This window comes from Sus scrofa, chromosome 7 (genome assembly GCF_054392235.1).
Source record: "Sus scrofa isolate SSC_HxYL_T2T_F1_AM1 chromosome 7, Sscrofa_HxYL_maternal_Yorkshire_Landrace_v2.0, whole genome shotgun sequence".
In the NCBI taxonomy this organism is placed as follows: Eukaryota; Metazoa; Chordata; class Mammalia; order Artiodactyla; family Suidae; genus Sus; species Sus scrofa.
In genome coordinates, this window is record NC_139389.1 from 69,452,303 (window position 1) to 69,479,286 (window position 26,984).

The 26,984-nt window shown below is 42.6% G+C and overlaps 2 protein-coding genes across 4 annotated transcripts in view; one reads left to right on the forward strand and one right to left on the reverse strand.

Annotated features, from left to right (window-relative positions):
* The window catches only part of TMEM202 (transmembrane protein 202), a 125,812-nt gene that overhangs the window by 13,519 nt on the left and 85,309 nt on the right, over nucleotides 1–26,984 (reverse strand). Inside the window, exons 5-7 of one of the 3 annotated variants that reach the window (XR_014810610.1) lie at nucleotides 25,702–25,857; nucleotides 24,987–25,128; nucleotides 12,963–13,211 (exon numbers count right to left, since the gene is read on the reverse strand). The gene's annotated coding sequence lies outside the window, so the exon portion shown is untranslated. Of the gene's footprint in view, nucleotides 13,212–21,240; nucleotides 25,129–25,701; nucleotides 25,858–26,984 lie in introns of those variants that run through there. The other 2 variants (XR_001297909.3, XR_014810609.1) reach the window with 2 other exon arrangements.
* Nucleotides 19,105–26,984, forward strand: part of HEXA (hexosaminidase subunit alpha) — a 32,841-nt gene continuing 24,961 nt past the window's right edge. The window contains 1 exon segment of the mRNA NM_001123221.1: nucleotides 19,105–19,357. Within this exon segment, the coding sequence (NP_001116693.1) occupies nucleotides 19,105–19,357 (253 nt within the window).

Consider the following 26,984-nt stretch of genomic DNA (forward strand, 5'->3'; position numbering starts at 1 on the left):
AACCCCTGGCCTTGCTCAGTGGGTTAAGGATCCGGCGTTGCCATGAGCTGTGGTGTAGGTCGCAGACACAGCTCGGATCCTGCATTGCTGTGGCGTAGGCTGGCGCCTACAGTTCAGGCTACCGCTCTGATTAGACCTCTAGCCTCCATATGCCGCAGGGCTCTTCAAAGTGAAGGGGAAGGAAAGCAAAGTATTAGAGAGATGAAAAGTCCTTAATCGTTATTTTGCAAGATATCAAAATGGCCAATAAACATACAAAAAGGTGCCTAACTTCATTAGTCATCAGAGAAATGCAAATCAAACCACAATTATCACACAAGTGCAATTATCACTACACTTCCATCAGAATGGCTCAAAGGAAAAAGTATTGGCAAATATGTGGAGCAACTGGAACTCTCCTATGCTTCTCTTGGCAGTGTAAATTGGTATCATCACTTTGGAAAAATGCTTGGCAGCATCTGCTGGAGCTGAGTAAACACATGCCCTCTTCCTTGCAAGTAGGTATGTAATAGGAAAGTGTCCTTACATCCACCAAAAAGCATGTATTATAACACTCACAGTGGCACATTTCATAATAGTTCCAAACTGGGATCTACTCAACTGCCCATCAACAGAAGAATGGAAAATTGGGGTACATTCATACAACGAAATAGCACACAGCAATATGAACCATCTATAAGCACACTGGAATTTTGGATAAATGTCATGAACCCAATGCTGAGCAAAAGAAGCTAGACACTAAAGGGTATGATTCTACTCAAATTGGGTACAAAACGGGCAAAACTAATCTGTGTTGTCAGAAGTCAGAACTACTCGGGAGTACCCGTCGTGGCTCAGTGGAAAAAAATCTAGCATCCACGATGAAGCAGGTTCCATCCTTGGCCTCACTCACTGGGTTAAGGATCTGGTGTTGCCGTGAGCCATGGTGTAGGTCCCAGACACGGCTCAGATTTGGCCTTGCTGTGGCTGTGGAGTAGGTCGGCAGCTATAGCTGTGATTCGACCCCCTAGGCAGGGAACCTCCATATTCTGCGGGGAGGAAAAAAAAAAAAAAGTCCGAAGTACTCTTTGGAGAAAGATGACTAGGGACTAGAAGGGGATAAGCAAGGGACTTTTAGGATGCTAGAGATGTTCTGTTTCTTGATCTGGGCACTGATTATCAGAGTTCTATACGTATACTTCAATAAAAAGTTAAAAAATAATTTAAACATATCAAGAATATATATCTTTTAAAATCAAGAATCTTAAAATGTATCTTTGGTAACTTCACCTCTAAGAATCTATAACATCAATATTTTATTATTAGGGCTTATTTACATAACCTCTTATCTACTAGAAACTCTGCTAGGTGCTTTGCATACATTAATCCAATTGCTTTTGTGAATCAATTTTTCTATTTTATTTCATAATTTGTTATTGTTAACATGAAAATAAGCTATCTTTTTGTTTTCTTTTCTTTCGTTCTTTTCTTTTTCTTTTTCTTTTTTGGCTTTTTAGGGCCTCATCTGCAGCATATGGAAGTTTCCATGCTGGGGGTTGAATCAGAGTTGCAGCTGCTGGCCACAGCCACACTAACAGCAATGCAGGAACTGAGTTGCCTCTGGGACTTACACCACAGCTCTAGGCAAGGAACCTTAACCCACTGAGCGAGGTCAGGCATAGAACCTGCATCCTCATGAATAGTAGCTGGGTTCATAACCTACTAGGCCACAACAGGAACTCCTAAGCTATCTTTTCTTATGTATTTATGTTTTGCTAGGGTATTTGATTAAATTATTTTAATTTCAATCATTTGTTCAGATATTTTTCTTGAGCTTTCTAAGTAAACATCGTCTCATCTGCAAATATTGATAATTCTCTCTCTTCCTTTATAAAATGTGTTTTATTGCACTGATTGGATAGTGTTTATTAAGAGTAGTGGGCAACCTTATCTTGCTCTTGACTTTATTTTTTTTTATTCTTATTTTTTATTTTTTGTCTTTTTCCCTTTTCTAGGGCCACTCCCACAGCATATGGAGGTTCCCAGGCTAGGGGTCTAATTGGAGCTGTAGCCACCAGCCTACACCAGAGCCACAGCAATGCGGGATCCAAGCCGAGTCTGTGACCTACACCACAGCTCACGGCAACGCCGGATCCTTAACCCACTGAGCAAGGCCAGGGATCGAACCTGCAACCTCATGGTTCCTAGTAGGATTCATTAACCACTGTGCCACAATGGGAACTGTGATTGCTCTTGACTTCAATGAAACTGACTATGGCTTTTTGTTTCATATGTACATTCATTTTCATGTTAATGAAGTTTCATTCTATTTCTATTTTATATTTCTAATTTAGAAGAGATGTATCAAATTTTTTAATCCATTTAACATAAACACTGCCTTTAATACACTTCCTTTTGTTTATCTAGTTTCACGTTCCTGTAATAAAATGTTTGGACAGGATACATTATTCTGATATACTTCTAGGCATATTTGTTTTTATAGTTGGCCCAAGAATTATTTAGAATTTTTTTTTTTTGTCTTTTTGCCATTTCTTGGGCCGTTCCCGTGGCATATGAAGGTTCCCAGGCTAGGGGTCCAATCGGAGCTATAGCCGCCGGCCTACACCACAGCCATAGCAATGTGGGCTCTAAGCTTCATCTGCGACCTACACCACAGCTCACGGCAATGCCAGATCCTTAACCCACTGAGCAAGGCCAGGGATCCAACCCGCAACCTCATGGTTCCTAGTCGGATTCGTTAACTACTGCACCACAACAGGAACTCCGAATTATTTAGAATTTTAAAAGTATATCCACGTATTTAGAAGCCCCCCCCCCCATTTTAATATATTATGCTCAAAGAACATGTCCGTTAAGAATTCTAATTTTGGGGAGTTCCCGTCGTGGCACAGTGGTTAACGAATCCGACTAGGAACCATGAGGTTTCGGGTTCAATCCCTGGCCTTGCTCAGTGGGTTAAGGATCCGGCGTTGCCGTGAGCTGTGGTGTAGGTCACAGACGTGGCTCAGATCCCTCATTGCTGTGGCTGCGGTGTAGGCCAGTGGCTACAGCTCTGATTGGACCCCTAGCCTGGGAACCTCCATATGCCGAGGGAGCGGCCCTAGCAAAGGCAAAAAGAAAAAAAAAAAAAAAAACAAGAAAAGAATTCTAATTTTTGGAACTTAGTAATATTTGCCTTTTTGCCAGTTTTTCTAAATGTCTTATGAACATTTAATAACTGTATAAGATAAAAAGTTTTAAATAGACAGCGGAGAGGACAAGATGGCGGAGGAGTAGGGGGACACGCTCGCCCTCTCCCACAAACACAACAAAAAAAGCACATCTACAGAAGAAATGACTCGCACAGAACAACAACCAATCGCTGGCAGAGGAACCTAAACTCCAATAACGGCAAGAAGTTCGTGACATTATTGGGCAGAACGGGAGAAAAGAGGAGAGTGAGAGAAGGTGAATCCGAGCGGGACGGGCGCTCCCGAAAGGGAACTGCGGAGGAGAAAGGGATCCCGCACCCTGGAAAGTCTCCTACCGGGCGAAAGATCAAACGAACCGGAGGAATCTCCAGATGCAGAGAAGAGTGTAGCAGTAAGTCGGAGTACGGAAAAACGATCAAGAACCCAACGGACCATCTGAACTACGGGCACAGTCACCAAAAATTGAGACGCCTGGGTGGGGGCTGGGCACCGAATCCTCGGCTCCAGAGGTTAGTCCCCGGGAAAGGGCCGGGGGACGCCTGGGTGGGGGCTGGGCACCGAGACCTCAGCTCTGAAGGTTGGTCCCCGAGAGGGGGCCGGGGGACGCCTGGGTTGGGGCTGGGCACCGAGACCTCGCCTCCGAAGGTTAGTCCCCAAGAAAGGGCCGGGGGGCGCCGCCTGGGGGGGGCTGGGCACCGAGACCTCGGCTCCAGAGATTAGTCCCCGGGCTAGGGGGGCGGGGAAGAGCGGAAACTGCTTGGGAGGTCTCTAAACCATTTGACGGGGCAGAGACTGCCTGGGAGACTAGAAAACAAAGCTGTCGCAGAGGAAGGGAGCAATACTCTAGGGGCGGGGAAGGGGAAAGCCGCCTCAGAGGGAACCTGGGAGAAGAGCCTGGTCTGCGCCCGTGCTGGGGAGGGGAGAGAAGAAGGGGTGGGTCCCCATAGAATACCCCCCACGCCACAGCAAGCTTACAGGCCCGCTAGCTAGCAGAAAGCTGTGCTTCCCAGTGCATTCCCTCCCCCCACCCCCGCCACCCCCTACGCTCTCGCCGAACCTGGGGCTGCCTGCCATCCAGGAGGGCTGGCCTCAACAATTGCCTGAAGCCTACCACCGCAGGGGCTCTCCCTGCACAGGCCTGCTTGCCCTTTGGAGGGGCTACACTTCCACAGAGCAGCACCAAACACCACCAGCCCCCTAGAAAAGGCCTGCAGCCCAGAAAAGCTAGAACAAGCCTAGCCAGGCCATGAATAGATCGACCTAATTCTCCGACGGTTTTTCTGAGACGGACTCCCCCGGGGAGGAGCCTCTTGAGTCTCCAAGGGCCTTGCTACCCGCCCAAGACCCCAGGGGGTGCTAAGACCTAGTGGACCAGCTGCATAGGACTGCCAGCTCCAGGCAGGACCCCCTGCAGCCCAGAAAAGCTGCAACAAGCCTGGCCGAATTGGGAAAAGATCTCAGACGGTCTCTCTGAGTCGGGCTGTCCTGGGGAGGAGCCTCTTGAGTCTCCAAGGGCCCTGCTACCAGCCCAAGACCCCAAGGGGTGCTGAGACCTAGTGGACCAGCTGCATAGGACTGCCAGCTCCAGGCAGGACCCCCTGCAGCCCAGAAAAGCTGCAACAAGCCTGGCCGAATCGGGAAAAGATCTCAGACGGTCTTTCTGAGTCAGGCTGTCCTGGGGAGGAGCCTCTTGAGTCTCCAAGGGCCCTGCTACCCGCCCAAGACCCCAGGGGGTGCTGAGACCTAGTGGACCAGCTGCATAGGACTGCCAGCTCCAGGCAGGACCCCCTGCAGCCCAGAAAAGCTGCAACAAGCCTGGCGGAATTGGGAAAAGATCTCAGACGGTCTTTCTGAGTCGGGCTGTCCTGGGGAGGAGCCTCTTGAGCCTCCAAGGGCCCTGCTACCAGCCCAAGACCCCAGGGGGTGCTGAGACCTAGTGGACCAGCTGCATAGGACTGCCAGCTCCAGGCAGGACCCCCTGCAGCCCAGAAAAGCTGCAACAAGCCTGGCCGAATTGGGAAAAGATCTCAGACGGTCTCTCTGTGTCGGGCTGTCCTGGGGAGGAGCCTCTTGAGTCTCCAAGGGCCCTGCTACCCGCCCAAGACCCCAAGGGGTGCTGAGACCTAGTGGACCAGCTGCATAGGACTGCCAGCTCCAGGCAGGACCCCCTGCAGCCCAGAAAAGCTGCAACAAGCCTGGCCGACTTGGGAAAAGATCTCAGACGGTCTTTCTGAGTCGGGCTGTTCTGGGGAGGAGCCTCTTGAGTCTCCAAAGGCCCTGCTACCCGCCCAAGACCCCAAGGGGTGCTGAGACCTAGTGGACCAGCTGCATAGGACTGCCAGCTCCAGGCAGGACCCCCTGCAGCCCAGAAAAGCTGCAACAAGCCTGGCGGAATCGGGAAAAGATCTCAGACGGTCTTTCTGAGTCGGGCTGCCCTGGGGAGGAACCTCTTGAGTCTCCAAGGGCCCTGCTACCCGCCCAAGACCCCAGGGGGTGCTGAGAACCAAGTGAAATCTGCTACCATCGTGGGGTGGACCTCCCAGTCCTGTCTGCCCTCAGGAAGTCCTCCTTTGCTTCAAAGAAACACTGTTAATCCCATCAACACTCCAGAAAAGCCACACTGCCTCAAAAAAAGATTGACCAACAACGACAGCCCTCAGGAAATATTCCAGGGCAGTGACAAGGCAAACACTACCCGATAACGGAGAGTACAACTCCCTCAGGAGAAAGAAGACAACAAGCAAGATGAAGAAGCTGAGAAACCACCCCCAGTCAAACCAACAGGAGAACTCACCTAAAACAGTCAACAATGAAACTGATCTCTGCAGTCTGACAGACCTGGAGTTCAAAAGAGAAATAGTGAAAATACTGAAGGAATTAAGAGAAGATATGAACAGCAATGCAGATACCCTCAGAAAGGAGCTAGAAAATATAAGGAGGAGCCAAGAAAAACTAGAACATTCATTTGCAGAGATGCAAACTGAACTAGGGGCAGTAAAAACCAGAATGAATAATGCAGAAGAACGAATCAGTGATATGGAAGATAGAATAATGGAAATCACTCAATCTGGTCAACAGACAGAAAACCGAATCAAAAAACTGGAAAGCAATATAAGAGACCTATGGGATAATATAAAACGGGCCAATCTACGCATAATAGGAATTCCAGAAGGAGTAGAAAAAGATAAGGGAATGGAAAATATATTTGAAGAAATTATCGCTGGAAACTTCCCAAATCTAAAGGATACTGGATTCAAGATACAAGAAGCACAGAGGGCCCCAAACAAACTGAACCCAAACAGACCCACACCAAGACACATCATAATAAAAATGGCAAAAGTTAGTGATAAAGAGAGGATCCTAAAGGCAGCAAGAGAAAAACAGAATGTTACCTACAAGGGAACCCCCATAAGAATATCAGCTGATTTCTCTACAGAAACACTACAGGCCAGGAGGGAATGGCAAGAGATATTTAAAGTGCTCAAAGGAAAAAATATGCAACCTAGAATACTTTATCCAGCAAGAATATCATTTAAAATAGAAGGGGAAATAAAAATTTTTCCCAACAAACAAAAACTTAAAGAATACAGCAACACAAAACCCAGGTTAAAGGAAATATTGAAAGGGCTTCTCTAAACCAAAAAGAAAGGAAGGAAAGGGAAGAAAAAAGAAAAGAAAAAAAAAAAGAAGAAGAAGAAGAGGAAGAACTAGGACTGTGGAAGATACAATCAGAGAGCAGTCACTCAAATAAGCCAGCATACAGATTTAATCATGAACATGCTTCAAACAAAATAAAATTAAAAAGAAAAAAATAAAAGAGTCATCAAAACCATAAAATGTGGGCAAGGGATGTTAGGAGGTAAATAATCCTTTTTGTTTGTATGTATGTCTCTCTTCTTAATTTTAATATAATAATGAAGTGTTTGAACTTACAGGACCATCAGGCTAAAACACACAATTATGGGAAGGGGTTAGCATACTTAAAAAACAGGGCAACCACAAGCCAAAACCAAATATTGCATTTGCAAAAAATGAAAAAAAAAAAATACACTCAAGCAGATAATAACAGGAGACCATCCAACCAAAAAAAAAAAAAAAAAAAAAAAAAGAAAGGAAGAATGGAGAACCATAGAATCAACTGGAACACGAGGATCAAATGGCAATAAATAATCATCTATCAATTATCACCTTAAATGTCAATGGACTGAATGCCCCAATCAAAAGACACAGAATGGCTGAGTGGATAAAAAGGCAAAAACCTTCAATATGCTGCCTACAAGAAACTCACCTTAGGACAAAAGATACATATAGATTGAAAGTGAAAGGCTGGGGAAAAGTATTTCATGCCAATAGACATGACAGAAAAGCAGGAGTCGCAACGCTCATATCAGACAAAATAGACTTTAAAACAAAAGACATAAAGAAAGACAAAGAAGGACACTATTTAATGATTAAGGGATCCATCCAAGGAGAGGATGTTACTATCATCAACATATATGCCCCAAACATAGGAGCACCCAGATACATACAACAAATATTAACAGACATAAAGGGAGATATTGATGAGAATACAATCATAGTAGGAGACCTAAATACCCCCCTCACATCAATGGACAGATCCTCTAGACAGAAAACCAATAAAGCAACAGAGATCCTAAAGGAAACAATAGAAAAGTTAGACTTAATTGATATCTTCAGGACACTACATCCAAAAAAATCAGAATACACATTCTTCTCAAATGCTCATGAAACATTCTCAAGAATCGACCACATATTGGGACATAAAGCGAATCTCAATAAATTTAGGAGCATAGAAATTATCTCAAGTATCTTCTCTGACCACAATGCCATGAAATTAGAAATCAACCATGGGAAAAGGAAAGAGAAAAAACCTACTCCATGGAGACTAAACAACATGCTACTAAAAAACCAATGGGTCAATGAGGAAATCAAGAAGGAAATTAAAAACTATCTTGAAACAAATGATAATGAAGACACAACCTCTCAAAATCTATGGGATGCTGCGAAAGCAGTGCTCAGAGGGAAATTTATAGCAATACAGGCCTTTCTCAAAAAAGAAGAAAGATCCCAAATTGACAACTTAACCCTCCACCTAAATGAATTAGAAAAAGAAGAACAAAAAAGTCCTAAAGTCAGCAGAAGGAAGGAAATTGTAAAGATCAAAGAAGAAATCAATAAAATAGAGACTCAAAAAACAATAGAGAAAATTAATAAAACCAAGAGCTGGTTCTTTGAAAAGGTGAACAAAATTGATAAACCCCTGGCCAGACTCACTAAAAAGAGGAGAGAAAGAACCCAAATCACCAAAATTATAAATGAAAAAGGAGAAATCACAACGGATACAGCAGAAATACAAAAAACCATAAGAGAATACTATGAACAACTATATGGCAATAAGTTTGACAATCTGGAAGAAATGGACAATTTTCTAGAATCTTACAGCCTGCCAAAACTGAATCAAGCAGAAACAGACCAACTGAACAGACCAATCACCAGAAATGAAATTGAAGAGGTCATAAAATCACTCCCTACAAATAAAAGCCCAGGACCAGATGGCTTCACAGGTGAATTCTATCAAACATATAAAGAGGAATTGGTGCCCATCCTCCTGAAACTCTTTCAAAAGGTTGAAGAAGAAGGAATACTCCCAAAGACATTCTATGAGGCCACCATCACCCTCATTCCAAAACCAGGCAGAGATACCACCAAAAAAGAAAACTATCGCCCAATATCATTGATGAATATAGATGCAAAAATTCTCAACAAAATCTTAGCCAACCGAATCCAACAACATATCAAAAAAATTATACACCATGACCAGGTTGGGTTCATCCCAGGTTCACAAGGATGGTTCAACATACGCAAATCAATCAACATCATACACCACATTAACAAAAAAAAAGTCAAAAATCATATGATCATCTCAATAGATGCAGAAAAAGCATTTGACAAAGTTCAACATCCATTCATGATCAAGACCCTCGCCAAAGTGGGTATAGAGGGAACATTCCTGAATATAATCAAAGCCATTTATGATAAACCCACAGCAAATATAATCCTCAATGGGGAAAAACTGAAAGCCTTCTCACTCAAATCTGGAACAAGACAGGGATGCCCACTCTCACCACTGCTCTTCAACATAGTTTTGGAAGTCCTGGCCACAGCAATTAGACAAACAAAAGAAATCAAAGGCATCCATATAGGAAGAGAAGAGATCAAACTGTCACTGTATGCAGATGACATGATTCTATACCTAGAAAACCCTAAGGACTCAACCCCAAAACTCCTTGAACTGATTAATAAATTCAGCAAAGTGGCAGGATATAAGATTAACATTCAGAAGTCAGTTGCATTTCTGTATACCAGCAATGAAGCATTGGAAAAGGAATACAAAAATACGATACCTTTTAAAATTGTACCTCACAAAATCAAATACCTCGGAATACACCTAACCAAAGAGGTAAAGGACCTATATGCCGAGAACTATAAAACCTTAATCAAAGAAATCAAAGAAGATGTAAAAAAATGGAAAGATATTCCATGTTCCTGGATTGGAAAAATCAATATTGTGAAAATGGCCATCCTACCCAAAGCAATCTACAGATTCAATGCAATCCCTATCAAATTACCCATGACATTTTTCACAGAACTAGAACAAACAATCCAAACATTTATATGGAACCACAAAAGACCGAGAATCGCCAAAGCAATCCTGAGAAACAAAAGCCAAGCAGGAGGCATCACTCTCCCAGACTTCAAGAAATACTACAAAGCCACAGTCATCAAAACAGTGTGGTACTGGTATCAAAACAGACAGACAGACCAATGGAACAGAATAGAGGATCTGGAAATTAACCCTGACACCTATGGTCAATTAATCTTTGACAAGGGAGGCAAGAACATCAAATGGGAAAAGGAAAGTCTATTCAGCAAGCATTGCTGGGAAACCTGGACAGCTGCATGCAAAGCAATGAAACTAGAACACACCCTCACACCATGCACAAAAATAAACTCCAAATGGCTGAAAGACTTAAATATACGACAGGACACCATCAAACTCCTAGAAGAAAACATAGGCAAAACACTCTCTGACATCAACATCATGAATATTTTCTCAGGTCAGTCTCCCAAAGCAATAGAAATTAGAGCAAAAATAAACCCATGGGACCTCATCAAACTGAAAAGCTTTTGCACAGCAAAGGAAACCCAAAAGAAAACAAAAAGACAACTTACAGAATGGGAGAAAATAGTTTCAAATGATGCAACTGACAAGGGCTTAATCTCTAGAATATACAAGCAACTTATACAACTCAACAGCAAAAAAACCAATCAATCAATGGAAAAATGGGCAAAAGACCTGGGTAGACATTTCTCCAAAGAAGATATACAGATGGCCAACAAACACATGAAAAAATGCTCAACATCGCTGATTATAAGAGAAATGCAAATCAAAACAACCATGAGATACCACCTCACACCAGTCAGAATGGCCATCATTAATAAATCCACAAATAACAAGTGCTGGAGGGGCTGTGGAGAAAAGGGAACCCTCCTGCACTGTTGGTGGGAATGTAAACTGGTACAGCCACTATGGAGAACAGTTTGGAGATACCTTAGAAATCTATACATAGAACTTCCATATGACCCCGCAATCCCACTCTTGGGCATCTATCCGGACAAAGCTCTACTTAAAAGAGACACATGCACCCGCATGTTCATTGCAGCACTATTCACAATAGCCAGGACATGGAAACAATCCAAATGTCCATCGACAGAGGATTGGATTCGGAAGATGTGGTATATATACACGATGGAATACTACTCAGCCATAAAAAAGGATGACATCATGCCATTTGCAGCAACATGGATGGAACTAGAGAATCTCATCCTGAGTGAAATGAGCCAGAAAGACAAAGACAAATACCATATGACATCACTTATAACTGGAATCTAATATCCAGCACAAATGAACATCTCCTCAGAAAAGAAAATCAATCATGGACTTGGAGAAGAGACTTGTGGTTGCCTGATGGGAGGGGGAGGGAGTGGGAGGGATCGGGAGCTTGGGCTTATCAGACACAACTTAGAATAGATTTACAAGGAGATCCCGCTGAATAGCATTGAGAACTATGTCTAGATACTCATGTTGCAACAGAAGAAATGGTGGGGGAAAAACTGTAATTGTAATGTATACATGTAAGGATAACCTGACCCCCTTGCTGTACAGTGGGAAAATAAAATTAAAAAAAAAAAAAAAGAAAAAAAAAAAAAAAAAAAAAAAAAGTTTTAAATATATTTGTGTAGGATATAAGATTCTATTATACATTATTATAATCATCATTATTATTTTGCTTTTCTTTTTTTAGGGCCACATGTGTGGTATATGGAAGTTCCCAGGCCAGGGGGTCGAATTGGAGCTGCTGCTGCTGGTCTACACCACAGCCACAGCAACTCAGGAATCCGATTGATGCTTGGGACCTACATCACAGCTCATGGCAATGCTGGATACTTAATCCGCTGAGTGAGGCCGGGGATTGAACCCATATCCTTATGGATACTAGTTGGGTTCATTATCGTTGAACCACGACAGAAACTCCAACATCTATTATACTTAAATTACTAATGATATCATTCAAGATGTTTCCATTCTTATTTTTTCTGCACTTGATAAAATATTTTCAGAGAAATGTCAATGTTTCTCACCATGATTATAGTTTTTTCTTTTCCCGTATTATTTGCTCTGGTTTTTGCTTTATACATATTTCTTTGTTGTTAGGTGTCTGATTGTTTATGCTGTCTATTTTCTTTATGAATTATACCTTTTATCATTAAAAATATTCATCTTCAATTTAATTTTTTTGTCCTGGGTTTTGTCAGATGTTAATAAAAGCCTTCCTTGCTCTTTTTGTTTGCATTCTCCTAGCATATCTCTGACCACTCTTTTACTGTCATCATTTTGGTTTCATTTAAAATGTCTCTTACCAACATTTACCCTGTTCTTTGCTCAATTTGAGTTGTTTGTCTTTTATTGGGGAATTTAACCTATTTACATATACAGTGATAATTTAGATATAGTTGGCTTATTTCTATCCTCTTATTCTTTGTATTTTTGGTTAAATATATAGTCATGTTGTTTCCTTCCCTCTCCCCTTTTTTTTTTCAGAATGATCCAGCTTCTTTTTCTATAATATGTAGAAGGCATGAATCCTGTTTCTCTTGCTTGAGTTTACATGTCAATTTTACTAGATACATCTTTTAAAAAATTAATTCCAAGGCATTAACAGTAGTGATGAGAAGATAAATACTAATGTAGGAAGAGAGTAATAAAAAAAACATTTTCATACATTATTGATGGAAATGTAAAATCTTATCCCCTGTTTCCAAGTGTTTATAGTGAGGGGGTGGGAAAAGTAGACAGAAACCAGGGAGGTCCTGGGGCTACTCTATGTCTCATTTAAGCTAGCAAACTGAAGGATGAAATTTCCAAATGAAAAACAAAGTATTCATGGTGAGAAAGGATGGTAATAGATGCTGGCATAACAACCAATATCCTTTATAATGTTCATTGTAGCATTGTTTCTAACTGAGAAAACCTGGGAGCCACCTAAATGTGCAGCAACAGGGAATTGGTGAAATTATAGAATGTGCACACAATTCCTCCGGGGAGATCAGAAGAATTTTGACTTACACAGAACTTTGAAAGATAGCAGACTCTCCAGAAGCATACACAGGAGAATGAGAGGACTCTGAGGCTGGAAATTTATGGAAAATTATAGATCTATTATGCCAAGTCATGTGTGAACAGAGGTTATAAAGAAGCTGATGTAACTGTCAAGCGATGTGGAAAAACTGATCAGAGAAACAGATAGAGAAGAACAGAAAAGCCATGAGAGAGAGAGAGATGAGAGTCATCAGGCCTTTGATTTCTGCTCTTTCTGCAGTTAGGTTTTCTGCTCTTCTGGGTTGTTATGCATATCACTTCAGTAGACCTCCTTTTCTCTGCAATGACATAATAAGTCATTAATCCTTGCAAGCAAAAGCCATGTCATGGAGATAAAGTCAATACATTTTGACAACATGAGGACTTAGGACCTATCTATATTTAAAGGTAGGAGGCAAAGGAAGTCAGATTTCCTGGTAAGCCCTTCATCCTCATCCACACCTCTAATCTCAGCTTACTCTTACTAGCTACCATCTCTCCTCTGGACTCCTTTTGACCCTCACAAACTTCTCTCTCACCAGAGTCCTCTTTCTCCCAAATTTTTAGCCTTCCTTCCCTTTTCCTATTTCCCTTGACTGTTCCATATATCTTTATGATCTCAACTGTCATCTTAAAGCAGATGATGCCCAGAGCTCTCTTGGCCCTGCTAAACATCCCAACTTTGCTGTCCTTCAAGCTCCCCCACAAAGCAGCATGTCTCAGAGCCCATCGTCTTTTCCCCAAACTTGGCTCTTCCTTTTGTATTTGGTCAATGGCACCATCATTCCCTCAGGAAACCAGACGTGTACACCCTCACATTTTTTTCTCTCCTTTTCCCTCTGTCCTCATTCCCACTCCACTCAGGTATTTGAGTTCTATCATCTTGAACTGAAATATTGCATTTGACCCATATCCCTCTTTCCCACTGTCAATCTTTTTGCTCAGATCTGCTGAAAGTTCCCTTGGGGCTTTAATTTTTCCAATTTTTTTTTTCCTTTTTGGCCGCCTTGTGGCATATGCAGTTCCAAGGCTAGTTATCAGATCTGAGCCACAGCTGCAACCTATGTCACAGTGGCGGCAATGCCAGATCCTTTAACCCACTGTGACAGGCTGAGGATCAAACCTGTGTCCTGGCCCTGGAGATGCCACCGATCCCATTGCATCACAGCAGGAACTCTGTTTTTCTAATTTTCTGACCATAGAAAAACACCTGCATAAATATACTCAGGAAATTCTTTTTAAAAAGTCTATGTGTTGGAGTTCTCTTGTAGTGCAGCAGGTTAAGGATCTGGCATTGTCACTGCAATGATTCGAGTCATTGCAATGGTGAGGGTTCGATCCCTGGCCGGGGAGTTTCAACATGCCGTGCTCAAGGCCAAAAAAAAAGTTCATGTGGGAGTTCCTGTTGTGGCTCAGTGGAAACAAATCTGACTAGTATCCATTAGGATGTAGGCTTGATCCCTGGCCTTGCTCAGTGGGTTAAGGGATTCGGTGTTGCTGTGGCTGTGGTATAGGCTAATTTGACCCCTAGCGCAGGACTTTCACATGCCATGGGTGCAGCCCTAAAAAGACCAAAAAAGAAAAAAGTTTATGTATTGCTTAGAATTGGATAGATGTAGGGCAATTATTGCAAGAGATATATATCTAGAGTTAGGAAAAGTTGTTAAGAATGAATTAGGAACTAAATATGAATAAGATACCTAGGTGGTTATATGATAGATATGAGAAAAGAGGGGATAAAGCTCAAAGAGGAAGACAAACTGGACACGGAATATTTTTAGTAACCCCAAGGAATGCTGTACATGTTCAATAGAGGGAAACTGGGAAGCATTTTGTAATTCTGGAAATAGGATGGGAGGGGCTGGAGGTAACAGTATACAGCAGAGGTAGGGATGCCTCATGTGAACTGGAATGGGTCTAAACTCCATAAGGGGGCCTAGACAATTCTGGCCATCTCCACTACTGTAAACTTTGACAAGTTAAACAAAACTTAAGTCTCACTGGTCTGGCTAGCCAGTGCAGGAGAAGAGAAATGAAGCCATGAACACCAAGTGAATTTAGCTCTGCATTCTCTGAGTTCCACAGCACACAGAAATGGTCAGGTTGTTTAGACAGCTCTTAGCCGCAGACCTAATCTCCCTGCCCGCGGCTTTCCTCATTCAATTCCTCCACATACGTTAACAGATTAATCTTAGCAAATTTCGACTCTGGTCTTGTCACTCCTCAAGTAAACAAATTCAACTAGCTTACTCAAGAGTAAGATCCCACCATAGTCTTCAGCCAGCTTTCAAGGAAGTGTGATAGATGTCTTAAGCAATAGGCTCTGGCACAGAAAATCTTGGTCTAAATACTGGTTTTGACAACTATCTATGGGGCCATAGTTATTTTAACCCTGTTTACTTACCTGTGTGTGAAATGTAGGTAATACTAAATTTCATACAACTGTTGTGAGAGATCAGTAAGACAGCATGTATCTAGTACACAGTACCTTGATGAAGAACTTCCTCCTTTCCTTACTTCATGACCTGGCTTCAACCTATTTTTCTAACATTATTTTTGTTACTATTTCTCTTTATTCCCTATTAGTTCCAGCCGAACAGCATTGCTTGGCATTCCCTTCATGGCACAGAGGTTAATGAACCCGACTAGGAACCATAAGGATGCGGGTTCAATCCCTGGCCTCACTCAGTGGGTTAAGGATCTGGCGTTGCCATGAGCTGTGGTGTAGGTTGCAGAGGTGGCTTGGATCCTGAATTGCTGTGGCTGTGGTGTAGGCCAGCAGCTGCAGCTCTGATTCGACCCCTAGCCTGGGAATCTCCATATGCCGCAGGTGTGGCCCTAAAAGGAAAAAACAAAATAAATAAATAAATAAATAAATTTTAAGGGCTCTCTGACATGTTGACAAAAGAAGAAAGGAAGGAAGGAAAGAAAGAAAGGCCCTTGAGGAGATGTCTAAGTGCTTCCCAAAGTTTCTCACGTCGTAGCACACACAGGAGATTCCTCTTGGCTGGAGATGACTGACTAGATATCTAGTTGCTCCCATGCTCTGCCTGGCCACCCTGAGGACTGGAGTAGGAGGGTGTCACTGTCTCAGCACACCTGTACTCCATCACAGCATACCTGTTGGTCTGTTCTAGGCTAAGACCTGAAGGATAAAAAAAGGCTAAGTAGAAGAGGAAATATTCAGGGCCCTTCACTCATTCATTTAACAAGTCTTTTTTTGAGAATCTACAATGTGCTAGACACTGAGCGAGGGGCTAGGAATACAACAATGAACACAGAACCTACCCCAAAGGAGCTTTTACTCTAGTGGGTAAGACAGACAAATGGACAGGCCATTACAATACTGAGGTAAGTGTTCCAATGGAGATAAGCTCAAAGAGGTATGGAACCTTATCCAGATTTGAGGAGTTAGAGAAGATTTACAGGGTGGTAAAATATAAGTTTAGACCTTCAAGTAGGTGGTGGGAGTGGGAGGTGGGAAAGGCATTCCAGAGTGAATATGGCAGAAGTGAGATAATTATGGCCCTTTTTCTCTTCTCACTATCTCCATAAACCCTATGCTCAATATACCATCTTTTTCCAAATTTCTGTGCTTTGCCCATGCTCCCCTTCCCTGCCAACACAAATGTTTTGGAAGCCAGCTCAAGTCACTTCCTCTTTGATAGACTTCCCCAGGGAAAATGAGTCATTCCCTCATCTCTTTCCACACTGATGACTCAAATCTATGAACCAAAAATCTGGACACATTGTCTGACAGTGAATTCTTTTTATGATATGTAAACTAATTTTATTAGAAGCTATACATATGGAAATTAAATGTTTTAATCATTTAACACATTGTCTTAATAAAAGGAAAAACAGAGAAAACCACCAGATATTGTATACCAAATATTATCTGTCATTATTTTTGTTATTCATCTATTGTCAAAATTGATGGCAATGTTATATATGCACAAAACTAAAGAGTTTACATATTCTTAAATAACTATTAATTTTAATTTTGGGTACTATATCTTTGCTTGGCTCTGAATATTTATCTGGATTACGATAATTTTTAAAAAGATTTTAGTGGTTGTTCAAGACGTCTCTGATTGTCTGATATACTGGTCAGAGAAGGAGGATGATTAGAATAATATGTTTGCAATACTCTCTCAGCAAAAATCTCTAAGTATTTTCATTAGTAATTTTTATAGTCTTCTTATTCGGGTTCGGTTCCTTTATTTTGCCACTCTTTTGTGTAAATTACTTCTCTCCTGATCCAGGGTGAGTGTCACACTTTAAGGGGTGCCTTGGCATATGTTCAATCCTGAGACCCCCTGTGAACCAATTGCTCTCACCTTCGAACCTGCTCTGAACTCTCCCCAAACTACCCATCCTGTGAAACAGTGGGCTGATTATGAAGTTGGCTCTTCTGACAATGATTCTGGATCTCCTTCCTAGGTCCCTTGGGTAAATGTCTCTCCTGACTGGTGGAATACCTATAGAGTTGCTAGCGGTGATGAAAATTTAGGTTTAAGCAATGTAGAAATTAGTGTGAATATCCAACTGTAGGATCTGTAACTGTAATTGTGAAATCTAATTTCTCCTTCCTCTGCTACAAGGGCCATTCTAAGCACTAACCTTCTAAGAGAAATTTCTTCTTCTTGTTTTTTTTTTGTTTGTTTGTTTGTTTGTTTTGGCTTTTTGCCTTTGCTAGGGCCGCTCCCTCGGCATATGGAGGTTCCCAGGCTAGGGGTCCAATCAGAGCTGTAGCCGCTGGCCTACACCAGAGCCACAGCAACACGGGATCCGAGCTGCGTCTGCGACCTACACCACAGCTCACGGCGGCAATGCTGGATCCTTAACCCACTGAGCAAGGCCAGGGATCGAACCCACAACCTCATGGTTCCTACTGGGATTCGTTAACCACTGAGCCTGACGGGAACTCCCTGAGAGAAATTTCTTGATGAACCCTAGAAAGTTACAAAAGTGAAAGACAATGTTTCTTTATCTGATTTCCCATTATGAGCCATGTATATATAACTGTTAAATTAGGTACTTGAAACCTAAATGTAAGTGATCATGATTTTAAAGAGCCCTATATTTTAAAGAGTTCACTTTCCTGATCTTTGCACTTATTCTAAAGCTAAAATGCAATTTCATGATAAAATTACCTACTGGCTAAATAATGACACACGGTATTATTTTTTTCTCCTTTTTCAGCGAGGGGCTAAACTATGCTCCCATAATACAGTGGTGAATGAGGAAGACTGGGTCCCTGACTCAGAATTGGGTGTTCTCACTGATCAGCCCTCAAGCCTCTCTTGTATTAACTCCTCTGCTTCTGGATACTCACTATTTTCTGGATCTACAGCTTCCTTCCTTTCCCTAAAGTCCTGACCATCAGACTTCCTATGAAAATCCCTGCGGGACTTATTTTGGGGTCTTATCTCTGAGCATTCTCCAACCTGCATGCAAAGTTTAATGATTTACTGCTTGCAGGAGGTACAGGACCTACCCTGTTTGTGGAGTTTTGTCTGCAAGGAGGTGATTTGGGGGCAGTTACTAGGAGATTATCAACCATCAAGAAAGAGCCCACGGAGGCAGGAAATGGGACGCCTCAAGCTTGCTTTGAAAATGCACATTCTCCCCGCCCCCAGGGATAAGCAGATCCCATTTTTGTCATTTTATGATGCTCTCCCTAGCTGAGCCATTCTGACTGCCAGCCCCTGTATGCCCCACAGCATTTCACTTCACAAGGACCTGTGGTTTCAAGCCTCCATTTTTCTGCTTCTGAAGTTCTCCGGGGCTGGGACGTCCTTTACCTCCCAGCAGGCCTGGCGACCTCTTATTCCGCGTTCAAGATTCCGGAAACTTTCCTTTTTCGCTAGCCCACTCGGCCTCCCGACAAGGGGCTCCTAGCCTCTGGTGCGTTTATAACTCTGTGACCACAGGCCTGGCATCTGCGGTGGCGCATTAGCTACTGCCCCAGCAGGCGGATGAGCTGCCAGCATCTGGGCCATCACCGAGGTCCGCACCACCCACTGCAGGCCGCACGAACTCCGGTCTCAGGCCGGGAGTAGGTCCTCCAGAATTCCTGGTGAGGAGCCGTCTCTGGTCACGTGACCCGCCAATTGTCACGCGGACGCCGCTCACCTGACCATGGCGTCACGTGACTCGGCCAGCTGGGAGAGAAGAGACCGGCGGTCCATGGCAGCCTCCACGCTCTGGTTTTCGCTGCTACTGGCGGCAGCTTCCGCTGGGCGGGCGACGGCCCTGTGGCCATGGCCCCAGTACATCAAAACTTCCGACTGGAGCTACACCATCGTACCGCACACCTTCCAGTTCCAGTACCACAAGAGTTCGGCCGCGCAGGTGGGCTGCTCCGTCCTCGACGAGGCCTTCCAACGCTACCGTGACCTGCTCTTCGGTTCCGTGACTTTGCACTTTCGCCATCGCGTGGGTAAGTCGGACCCGCCTTGTCTGGTTCCGGGCTCCGAGAGGGCCTGCCTTGGGACACCTCCCCAAAGTCTCCTGAGACGCCCTTCCTGTGGCTTTTGCACAACCCGCTAGTCCATCCCAGCCTTCTGGGCTCCACGTCCACCTCCCCCTTTTCTCCTCTCTGCCTCCCCAAGGATTAGTCCCCCACCTTCATTCATTTCTTCACTGGGCTGACCACTGGGGTCAGGGCTCCTCCGGAATCCTGCTCTCGGGCTACTTATTTCACCAAAAAGGTCTGCTTTAGCAGTACAATTCAATCAGGATGGAAAATTACTGAAAACATTGTGCCGGTAGAGATAGAAGGTTATCCCTCTGACCTTGTTCAAGTGTCCAGGGTTCTAGTGAGGTTGCGACCAGGGCTGGGGAGAGGATACCAGAGCTGACACCCCAAATTGGTAAGACAAGGTAGAGAGATGTGTTGACCTATGCAAAGTACATGAACTCATCTGACATGTAGCATATTAGGTAAATGTTTTAACTGCGAGGGAAATCATAGAACACTGCCATAAGGAAATGAGTCTTGAGCAGCCGCATAAAGTGAGGTGGTAGATATAATTGGCCAGAAGAGAAAGAAGGGTTTTCCAGGAGGGAGGGAAGGCTTGAGCAAAGGCACAAAAGATTATGATTGAACTCAAAGTGCTGGGCTGGTGTGTGATGAGGGTGGGAACTGGGGAAGGGTGAGGTTCAAGAGAGTGTGGCATTGAAATGGAGAGTCAGAGTGCTTTGGATATGGCTTTCATATGAAATAGCAGGGGCTGGCGATTTTCTTTAAGGCAGTTGCTGAGAGTTGTGTTTGAGGAAGGTTATTTCACAGCAAATTGATGAGTACAGTCATGAATAGAGTCAGCAATGAAAAGAAATAAAATTCAACTTTATAAGCTCAAAATTTAGAGTTTTCTAGAAACTTCCTGCAATCTAGTCCTCTGGTGTTGAGGTGTTTATGGAGGGAAGCCATATTTATGGGGTTGGGCCATATAGTAATAGCATTTTGTCTGGCGTTTTAAGTATGCTTAAATTACTTTTTATTTTTTAATTTTAAAAATTAATTAATTAATTAAAATTACTGAAATGAATTTATCACATCTGTAGTTGTATAATGATCATAACAATATGATTTCACAGGATTTCCATCCCACAGCCCAAGCACATCCTCCCACCCCCCAAACTATCTCCTCCGGAGACCATAAGTTTTTCAATTTCTGTGAGTCAGCATCTGTTCTGCAAAGAAGTTCAGTCTGTCCTTTTTTCAGATTCCTCATGTCAGTGAAAGCGCTTAAATTACTTTTTAAAAGTTCTCATTTGATATATAGAATTAAAAACATTTAATTAAACAGATGACACTGAGAGTGTGACATGATTTAGGGAAAGAAATAACACCAAAGGTATTTCTTTCATTAGGCGAAGGTAAGTTGCATTAGGCTAAGGTAAGATGCATTAGGCTGAGGAGGATAAAAGGCCTGCTCTTGTGTGCGTGGTTGAATCCTTCATGACAAAAATAGACTGCCTTGAAGAAGGACGGTGCTCAGAATGTTTATTTTGGTATAGAAAACTTAGGGTCTGACTTGGATCTGCCATCTATTTGGTTTGGTACATGCCTATTCCTTTGGTGCTTACAAGAATGATATATAACCTAGGTCCAAGCTTTGCAGTCCAATTGGGGAAATATGAAGCAAAAGGATGCAGTGTGTTATAAAATGCTTAAAAGACAATTAGAATGTTTACTATTATTATATGTTAGAATAATTTTCTACTTCTAAATGAAGCTTTTATCTCCCTTGCTATAGAACTACAGCTTAATCAAGAAAATGAAAATGTGGTTATATGACAATGCTGTGCTGTAAATTATTTTATTTTATTTATTTATTTATTTATTTAGTCTTTTGCCTTTTCTTGAGCCGCTTCCACGGCATTTGGAGGTTCCCAGGCAGCTGTAGCCACCGGCCTACACCAGAGCCACAGCAACTCGGGATCCAAGCTGCATCTGTGACTCACACCACAGCTCACGGCAACGCCAGATCCTTAACCCACTGAGCAAGGCCAGGGATCGAACCCAAAACCTCATGGTTCCTAGTTGGATTCGTTAACCACTGCGCCACAACGGGAACTCTGCTGTGCTGTAAATTCTTTAATGAAAGAGACTTACAGACAGCTAAGAAACTAAATAAAATGTTTATTTCAATTTATTACCTTCCTGTAAGTGAATCTGCTCTGTTAGTTGAGGGTTCTTATCCATTAAGAGAGAATGAAAACTGGTGTGGATGAACATCAGCAAAGACAGACAAGTAACTTCCTTTTCTACTGTTCTGCCTATGGAGGCTTCTCTTTGGAACAGCTTCCTAGAGAGGCTTTTGGAGGCCTTGAACCATAATCCTATTTTTGTGAAAACAAGGCTGAATCTATGGGGGAAAACAACATCAGCACAGCCCAAACCATACCATATTTCCCTATGGGGTTGATTTTAGTAAAGAAAACCACATTTGCAAGTTAAAACTTAGCTGAAGCTTTCTGTCTCTTTCCTCCAAATAACTTCCTGGTAGGCTCTGGGCCAGTGTTTTGCTTAATGCAGCACAATTTCTGGATTTGAATCTGGAATTCAGTTAAGTTCATACTTTGTTTTCTAAAAACCAAGTCTAGTATTGAGGTTCAACTCTAGTCTGAATTCGCCTTCAGTTGTTGCCGGTAGTCCATTAATTGCTAAATGGTCTGTGGGGGTGTTTAGTATTTACTACCTGTCTTTGTAATTGAGAAGTATTTCTGCCACCTGGAGGATGTGTGTTGCATGATGTTAAACTTGTTAAATGGAATTACTTTAGGCTCTAGATACTTGAATGAACCCAGTTTTCTGTTTTGATTATTAAGCCACATCCTGTTTGTGAATCAAAGACCTGATTATTTGGGAGTGCACCCATCTAATGTTGCTCCAAATACTTTTGGGGAGCCGATACAGCCCAGGTAAAGTGACTAAATTCAATTATGTCATATGACTGCATTTTTCTTTACTTCTCCTGAAACTAGTTGATTGAAGTCATAGCCCTTAAGAGTTATTCCCATCCTGTCCTGATGTTCACAGCACATCCCCGAGTTACTTAGGATGCCATTGTCCCTGAACAGAATAATTACCACTTCCTCCCCAAGCCCTTTTGTTCTAGAATGGAAGGAAGATTATTGTATGAGTATCATTCTGCAGCCATTATTAATATTTGACTTGTCCTTCCTCAGATATTAAACAAGTGACCAAGCTAATAAATGGCATAATTCATTATAATCTGAATCTCCTAAAATACCTCCTTTGGCCATTCCTTCTATAACTATGCCTGGATCATAGAAGACTCTTAATTATTTGTTGGTATTGTTAACTTAAAAGGGCTACTTTGTATAAAAGTTTGTAAAAAGACCCCATGGTTTTTGTTCATTTCTAAGATCATCAAAACAAAAAGGAGGTGATTTGCAGGTTTCATTTAGAATTGACTGTCTTTCAAGTTTCACATCTGGAGTATTGGCATGTGATTCCAGGGAAAGGAGAATTACACTAGGCTTTGGTCCCAACTCAAGCTGCTCTTAACCCATCACAAAGTTGGAGACACGCTGGGGATACATCTAGAGAGTGTAGGAGGAAAACTGATAAGGAGCAACTGGGCTGGGGAGAAAGAGGCATGCTGATGAGCTCTCTCCACTCTAAATGTCCTCTTTAACCTTTCCCATAACAAGGACAAGGCAGAGCCTTGTGTAAGACTTGATTGCCATTTACGTATGTTGTCTTAAAAACAAAGAGGAAGAAAATGCAGGAAGAGAGTTTTGTAGTTGAATTATTTTTCTTGGGAAGGAGTATGTGGAGAATAAAGGGACACATGAGGAGAAATACGGTTGAGTTGGGAAGAATAGGTAGCAGGAGCATAGTTTTCAAGTGAAGGCAAAATAATTGTGTTCCATTTTGAATCCCTAGGCCTAGATTAGCTTGACCTGTAGTCCTCTCTTCTCACAACTCTTGTTTTTTTCCTTATTGCTAAATCATAATGCTTTTCCAATAGCCCCAAATAGTACAGAGCCCAAGAAGCTCAGCTTGGTGAAGATGTGTCTGGGTAGTCTGGACCTAGTTTATGACAGACTCTAGTCTTTATTTCCTTGAGTTATCACTGCTCCCCCTCTCCCTCTGCCTTGGTGTTCTGCTTGCAGACCAATTACAGTAGAGGACTCAGGGACTGGAACATGATTTATTCTGGAATCAGCCAGAAAAGGTTTATCATTCTCCTCTTTAACCATGTGCTCTTGGCAAATTGCCTAATTTGTAAGCAGCTGCTGCTGCTTTTTGTTTTTTAAATATGCCTACATTCCAAGAATTTCCTAAGAACAGGAGATAATGATGAGTGTCTTCACAAACTTTGAAGGAGGATCCACAGTAGAAGGAAGAACCTGGTGTGTGGTTGGTTTTTTTGGGGGTTTTTTTTTTTTTTTTTGAGTACTGCACCTGTGGCATATGGACGTTCCTAAGCTAGGGGTCTAATCAGCTACAGCTGCCAGCCTACGCCACAGCCACAGCAACGCCAGATCTGAGCCATGTCTGTGACCTATACCACAGCTTATGGCAATGCCAGATCCTTAACCTACTGAGCAAGGCCAGGGATTGAACCCGCATACTCATGGATACTAGTCAGATTCATTACTGCTGAGCCACTAAGTAAACTCCAAGAACTTGGTGATTTAAAAAAAAGAAACAAAATGGCGATCATTAATAAGTCCACAAATAACAAATGCTGGAGGGGGTGTGGAGAAAAGGGGACCCTCCTGTGCTGCTGGTGGGAATGTAAACTGGTACACCCACTATGGAGATCAGTATGGAGATACCTTAGAAATCTATACAAAGAACTACCATATGACCCAGCAATCCCACTCTTGGGCATATATCTGGACAAAACTTTCCTTAAAAAAGACACATGCACCTGCATGTCCATTGCAGCTCTATTCACAATATCCAAGACATGGAAACAACCCAAATGTCCATCAACAGACGATTGGATTAGGAAGATGTGGTATATATACATAATGGAATACTACTCAGCCATAAAAAAACAAAATAATACCATTTGCAGCAACATGGATGGAACTAGAGACTTTCATACTGAGTGAAGTAAGTTAGAAAGAGAAAGATAAATACCAAATGATATCACTTATATCTGGAATCTTACATACGGCACAAATGCACCTTTCCACAGAAAAGAAAATCATGGACTCGGAGAATACACTTGTGGTTGCCGGGGTTGGGGGGAGTGGGGTGGTTGGGGAGCTTGGGATTAATAGATACAAACTATTGCCTTTGGAATGAGTAAGCAATGAGATCCTGCTGTGTAGCACTGAGAACTATGTCCAGTCACTTATGATGGAGCATGATAATGTGAGAAGATAGAATATGTACATGTATATGTAACTGGGTCACCATGCTATACAGTAGAAAAAAAATGTATTGGGGAAATAACTATTAAAAAATAATAATTGCAAAAAATAAAAAATAATTAAAAAATGAAACAAAATAAAAATAAGATTCCTAAGCCCCAGCGCTTCCCTTCCTCCCGTGTCCTTACACTCCACTTCCTCACCTCCACGCAGAAGAATGAAGCAGGGCATTAGAGAGGTTCGGCCAGTTGATATCTTCTTTTTTGATTTTTAACAGTAGATGGCGGGCTCCCACTCTCCTTATAGTTCCACAGTCTTGCTGGGGTATATTGTCTATTTCTTAGCCTGTTAAAGACATAAACCTCAATCCTTTTCCTAACAATTTGTCGACTGAAATAAAAATGCACATCAATGTGAGAGCTGTGAGTTTCTTTTATTTAGGTTCTTACTGAAGACTATAGCCCAGGACACCACTCTCAGATAGCTCTAAGGAATTGCTCTGAAGAGATAAGGAGGGAGGCCAGTATGTCTGTGATTTTAGAGAATGGGTACGTGCAGTCATGCACACATCTCGGTAGAAGGATGCTACCAGTCACAAGGAACAGACACCTTAGTTCATGCTTTTAGTGCTTTTCTAAGTATGGGAAGATACGGGAATCTGGATTCATATAATTTTCTCCTGAAAATATCTAACTATCTGAAGGCCTGTTCTGCCAGTTTTCTCAGAGCACAGAGGGCCTCACTCCTGAACTCTGCCCTGAACTCCTATCAGACTGTGTTGAATGTCAGAGATTGCAGGGGCTAATCACCCAATCCTTGTAGGACCAGATGGCAAATGATATTCTTTAGGCGACAGAAGGAAAGGAGTTTTACTGCTTAACTAATATTTCTTTTAGACATGAAAGAGGTTATGCTTACGTTTCTGCATTTTCCTAAATTTCCTCTGTGGGCCCTGGAAATAAGTGATAGGATACAGAGTCAATGGGCAACATCGAGAGGTTTAACCAATTGGAAGAGGAGCTTGCTCCCTCTTTTGTGGGGCCCCTGACGGCAAGGTCAGCTGAGAGGCTGGATCTGTAGAGGGGAGAAAGGGATATGGGTGAAGGATTTTCTGTGATCTGCATTTAAAGTTTATGGGCCCAAGGTCTGTTGTAATAGAGAAATGGGTCGGCTTTCCTTCTCTATCCCTGGCAGTAGTGAATAAGACCTATTGTTGGATCAGGACCTTCTATCTTTTCTTTCTCCTACATCTGTTTTAAGTTTCTGTTATTGCTAAAGCTCCCTGGCCATGCACACCGTCCTGATCCTGATTGCTTGCCACCAGTGGGGTGCTAGTGTTGTGTCCACATCTTGAGGTTGGCTGGGGCTTGGGTATGCTGTGGAGCTCTCTTCTCTGGAAGTGTACGCTCAGATGTGGGATGTTTGAGTCTTGTCAGCTCGAGTGTCAGTAAGCAGCCTCCCCTTCTTTCAGAAAGCTTTGGGATAGGGGCAAGAGAGATGGTTTAGCACGTACCCTGTGTCCTAGATGAAAAGTTTATCTCCTGTCCTATTCAGCTTTGTTTTGGTAGTAACTAGTTCTAGGACCCCATCTGTGTGGCCTTGGTCTTTTGACTAGGGCCACGATCCTAGCTGGAGGCAGATTCAGAGTTCTAAGCCCATGTCCCTTTTATATGTTGGATTGTCAGCCTGTTTGCAGCACAGGGTAGCATTGCACAGTGCTGGAGCTTTCAGGCTCCTGTAAGAAGTTCTGTAAAGACGCTCCTAAAAGCCCTCGGGGAAGCTGCTCCTAGGGTGTGGCTATCCCACAAGGCACTCTGCCCCTGGGCTCCTCCAGCCAGGTGGCAAAACTGACTTGTTAAAAGGAAAGTAGAAAAGGGAAGGAAACTAGCATTTATTGAGTATCTGGCACTTGCTGTATGTTGTGCCCTCTGATCTTCATAACAGCTCTGTGAGGTTGGTGTTCTACCCATTTTTCAGAACTGAGACTCAAAGGGTTTAAGTAACATGTCCAGTTTTACCCAGCTAGTAGTAGTGGAGCAAAAATTCCAGTCAGGTTTGTTTATCTACCAAGATTTTGCTCTTTTCACTGTGCAGTTTGGGGCAGTCTACTGATAAATACCGTTACCAAGCATTACACCAAGTAATGATATACTTGGAGAACTACTGACCTCTGGTGGGATTAAGCCCTGATCACATTTCAG